General features: G+C 64.1%; 1 protein-coding gene across 1 annotated transcript in view; it reads left to right on the forward strand.

Moving 5' to 3' along the window:
* Window positions 1-2,772, forward strand: part of PRKAG3 (protein kinase, AMP-activated, gamma 3 non-catalytic subunit) — a 3,696-nt gene extending 924 nt beyond the window's left edge. Inside the window, exons 2-12 of the mRNA XM_009883769.1 lie at window positions 95-134; window positions 432-682; window positions 767-848; window positions 936-994; window positions 1,268-1,313; window positions 1,444-1,498; window positions 1,591-1,717; window positions 1,827-1,986; window positions 2,153-2,196; window positions 2,424-2,570; window positions 2,656-2,772. Coding sequence (XP_009882071.1) covers window positions 95-134; window positions 432-682; window positions 767-848; window positions 936-994; window positions 1,268-1,313; window positions 1,444-1,498; window positions 1,591-1,717; window positions 1,827-1,986; window positions 2,153-2,196; window positions 2,424-2,570; window positions 2,656-2,772 — 1,128 coding nt within the window. The remainder of the gene's footprint in view (window positions 1-94; window positions 135-431; window positions 683-766; window positions 849-935; window positions 995-1,267; window positions 1,314-1,443; window positions 1,499-1,590; window positions 1,718-1,826; window positions 1,987-2,152; window positions 2,197-2,423; window positions 2,571-2,655) is intronic.
* Window positions 2,773-4,148: the final 1,376 nt, after the last annotated feature.

Here is a 4,148-nt window from a genome sequence, read left to right on the forward strand (position 1 = left end):
CGGGGGCAGCCGAGTGGGTTCAGGTAGCACCCATGGGTGGGAGAGAAGCCGGGCTGGCTCCTGCTGACCCCCCTCTCGCTGTGTGCCCCTTTAGGTGGCATTACTGGATGACGCTGCCCGCCTCAAGGAGGAAGGTGGGTAGCAGGCGTAGGAGGGGGGAACAGGCTCACTCGTGCAATGAGCGCATCGGTCCTCTGCCCACCCTACCCATAACCCTTGTTGCCCCACTCCTCAGCTCCTTCCCAGCAGCTCCTGATGTCCCCAGGCTGGAGAGCCGCAGTGCTGTGTGCTGTCCTTGTGGAGTGGGGAACAGGGGGGTCGCTGGAGAGCACCCTCTCCTGCAGCATCCCCCCGCTCCCCCCCCAGGCAGGAGGGTGCTGAGACCTGGCAGCTCAGCTCACCGGCCAGGGCTGGGGCGGGTTTACCCACAGGGTTCCCAGAGGCCCTGTGCCCCAGGGAGGATGGGGAGGAGGAGGAAGAAGAGGAGGAAGAGGCCAGGCAGAGGAGCCCGAGACCTGTCACCTTCACGCTGGGCAATGAGATGCTGGGGCTGGGCCCAAGCCCGGAGAGTGAGTTTCAGAGCCCCGACGCAGAGGTCTACATGCACTTCCTGAGGAGCCACTGCTGCTACGATGCCGTCCCCACCAGCTGCAAGCTCGTTGTCTTCGACATCTCCCTGGAGGTGACAAAGCAGGGGATCGGTGGGGACAGGCGGGGGGGGGACAGGCTTGGGGACCTCCTGACCCTTTCCCCACTCTGCCGGCAGATCAAGAAAGCCTTCGTGGCACTGGTGGCCAATGGGGTGCGTGCCGCCCCGCTCTGGGACAGCAAGACGCAGAGTTTTGTGGGTGAGTGTTGGCAGCGCCGCCTGGCCCCTTACCCTGCCTGGCAGCGAGGAGTGCGGGCAGCGCTGCCAGACCCACATGTCTCTGCAGGGATGCTCACCATCACCGACTTCATCAACATCCTCCACCGGTACTACCGCTCGCCCCTGGTGAGTGTGGCGGCGAGGGCACGGAGAGTCAGGGTGGGGGGCATGGGGCAAGGATGGGCTGTCCCCACCTCTCCTGGTCCTCTTTTCATCACTAGAACGTGACTGGGTGATGCTTTGGGCCAGCCCAGCATCCGCTTGGTGCTCCCGGAACCCAAGATGTGATTCCCCATGCTCAGGGTGATGGGGTGGGATGCCCGGGGAAGGGGGCAGTGCCCCAGAGCCCCCTCACTCCCCGATGGGGCCACTGTGACCAGAGCATCTCCCTGCCCTCAGGTTCAGATCTACGAGGTGGAGGAGCACAAGATTGAAACTTGGAGAGGTAAAAAGTTGGGGGCGATGGGGGTGGCTGGGCTGGGGATGTCACGCAGGGTGCGGAGTTGGGCTCCCAGGGGTGTGGGGCTGTGTGAGGGGGCTGGGGGACCCCCTCTCCCATTTCTCTCCCTTGGCAGAGGTGTACCTGCAGGGCTCCTTCAAGCCGCTGGTCTACATCTCCCCGAGCAATAGGTGAGCGCCTGCCCGCTGGGGGAGAGCACACCCCGTGTGGGGTGTGCCCGGGATGCAGCCCTATCCCCCTACGGTGTCCCCGTCACCCGCAGCCTCTTCGACGCTGTCTACTCCCTGATCAAGCACAAGATCCACCGCCTGCCCGTCATCGAGCCCGTCTCGGGCAATGTCCTGCACATCCTGACGCACAAGCGCATCCTCAAGTTCCTCCACATCTTCGTGAGTGCCGGGGCTGTGTGTGCACACACACAGCGGTTACGTAGGGGCGCAAGCAAGGGTGTCAGGGGGCATGTAGGTGCCAGCCCAGCCCTGTCCTGCCCCACCGCAGGGCTCCACCATCCCCAAACCGCGCTTCCTGAAGAAAACGGTGCAGGAGCTGTGCTTTGGCACCTTCCGTGATGTGGCTGTCGTGCCCGAGACCGCCCCCATCTACGCCGCCCTGGAGATCTTCGTGGACCGCCGTGTCTCTGCCCTGCCTGTCATCAACGATGCCGGGGGGGAGGGAGTGCCGCCCACCTCTGCCTCTGCCAGTGGCTCCAGCCCCATCCTCAATGCAAAAAACCCCTCCTGGCCCTTGGGCTGCACCTTGGGGTGCAGGGGGAGCATGGCGGGGGGTCCCCAGGGCCCCCTGCCCAGCCCCTGCACTCTCTCTCCTTGCAGGACAAGTGGTCGGCCTCTATTCCCGGTTTGATGTCATTGTGAGTACCCGGTGTGTTTGCACACCTGGCACGAGTGTGGCCCCTTGCACACTGCTGGTGGGGTGCTCCCCCCTGCCTGTGTCCATGCAAACCCACCCCACGTGCGCCAATGCACGTGCCAGCGTAGATTTGTCCCGTGTGTCATCAGGGCTCTGTGTCCCCCTCAGTGCCAGCACAACGGGGTGTGAGGACACGTTGGGGCACTGACCAGGCCACCTCTCCCACAGCACCTGGCAGCCCAGAAGACCTACAACAACCTGGACATCAGCGTGCGGGAGGCGCTGCGGCAGCGCACCATCTGCCTGGAGGGGGTCCTCACCTGCTACCCCCACGAAACCATGGAGGACATCATTGACCGCATCGCCAAGGAGCAGGTGAGCAGCCGGGGTGCCCTGTGACAGCGCCAACCCCCCCTGCCCACTACCCGACCTGCCTGTGATGCTCTGCCTGCATCCACAGGTCCATCGCCTGGTTCTGGTGGACGAGAACCGGTACCCGCGGGGCATCGTCTCCCTCTCCGACATCCTCCAGGCCCTTGTGCTCACTCCCGCAGGTATCGATGCTCTTAACTCTTAGCCCGCGACGCTCCGTCTTTCTCCACTTGCACCCTCCATTTCTCTTCACTTCAGGTAGGCGCCGTCCCCTGTCACTGCGTGCCTGTCCCCTTCCTGCAACTGGGTCACCTGCACCTCGTCACCTCCCTGCTCGGGCCACCCACCTCCACCCCGGCCAAATTGGCCCCGGGTGATGGAGGAGGCTGGGACTGGGGTCCAGCAGTGTCGGGTGCCCAGGTGGGGACGGCAGGACCTGGATGCTGCTCGTCCCCGTGGACAAAAGGATCACAGGGGATCCCTTCTGGGGTCCTGATCCCTGGTGTCCTTGAGGAAGGATGCAGGCATCTGCCATGGAGACACCCCCAGGTCCCCATCCAGGCAACGTGTGGGATGCAGGTTTTGCAGGTCCCTGGGCTTTGGGCTGGATGAGGGTTTTAGACTCTGATACACCCCAAGACAAAAGCCCTGTTCTGACCTCACCTCAAAGCTCCCCCCTCCCCAAAACCTGAGCCCCTGCAGTGCTATTCCTGGGGGACACAGAGGGGACAGACCCCCACTCGTGCAGCCTGGACGTGCTGCTCACCACTAGCCATGTGCACAGCGTGGCTGACCTACAGGCCATGGCTGGCAGAGCCCACTGTCCCCTCTGCCCATGGTGGCCCCGAAACTGCTTGTTCCAGGGATGGGGCTCACCCCCCGGGCCGCGCTGGGACCGCACTGCCTGGCCGCCTGTGCCTGGCTCTGCTCTCCCACTGCCTGGTGAGTCCTCACTGGTGATGGGTGGGCACGGTGCTGGCACCCACCGTGGCACCCGTTTAGGGGTGAACTGGGGAGGAAAGAGCTGGCCCAGGTATCCAGCTGCTTCCCAAAGGTAATCATGCTTTTTTTGGTGGCGGACACTTAGGTCCCACACTTGTGCACACCCATTCCCCCAGCAATGCCCAGTTGCTCCATGCAGAGGGGGACTGGGGGGTGTGGTGTTAACAACACCAGATATGGGACTCCCGCTCCCCATTTCCCCACCATGGTGCCTTCACTCACCCCATCCCTGGTGCACATGGGGGCGGCTGTGCTGGGAGCTGCTGGGGGGGCCACCACACTGTCTCCCTCTGGGCAAGCACCCCGCCTCCTGCTCCAGGGCTTGCATCCAGGGATGGAGGCAAGACACTGCTGTCTCCTTGGGTGCCAGGGTGGGTCGGAGGGCCATGCCAGAGGGTGCCCAGCCCAGCCTGCCGTGGAGTTATGGCCTCGCGCTCTCTCTTGCCCCACAGGCATCGACCGATTCTCACTCTGAAGACACCAGGGAAGTGCCGTCATCTCATCCGACACGGGGGTCTCTGGCATGGCCCTGGGGCCGTGGAAGGAGGCTCGGGCCCAGGAGGCTCTCCATGGGGAGAG

This window comes from Charadrius vociferus, unplaced genomic scaffold (genome assembly GCF_000708025.1).
Source record: "Charadrius vociferus isolate BGI_N301 unplaced genomic scaffold, ASM70802v2 scaffold1020, whole genome shotgun sequence".
In the NCBI taxonomy this organism is placed as follows: domain Eukaryota; kingdom Metazoa; phylum Chordata; class Aves; order Charadriiformes; family Charadriidae; genus Charadrius; species Charadrius vociferus.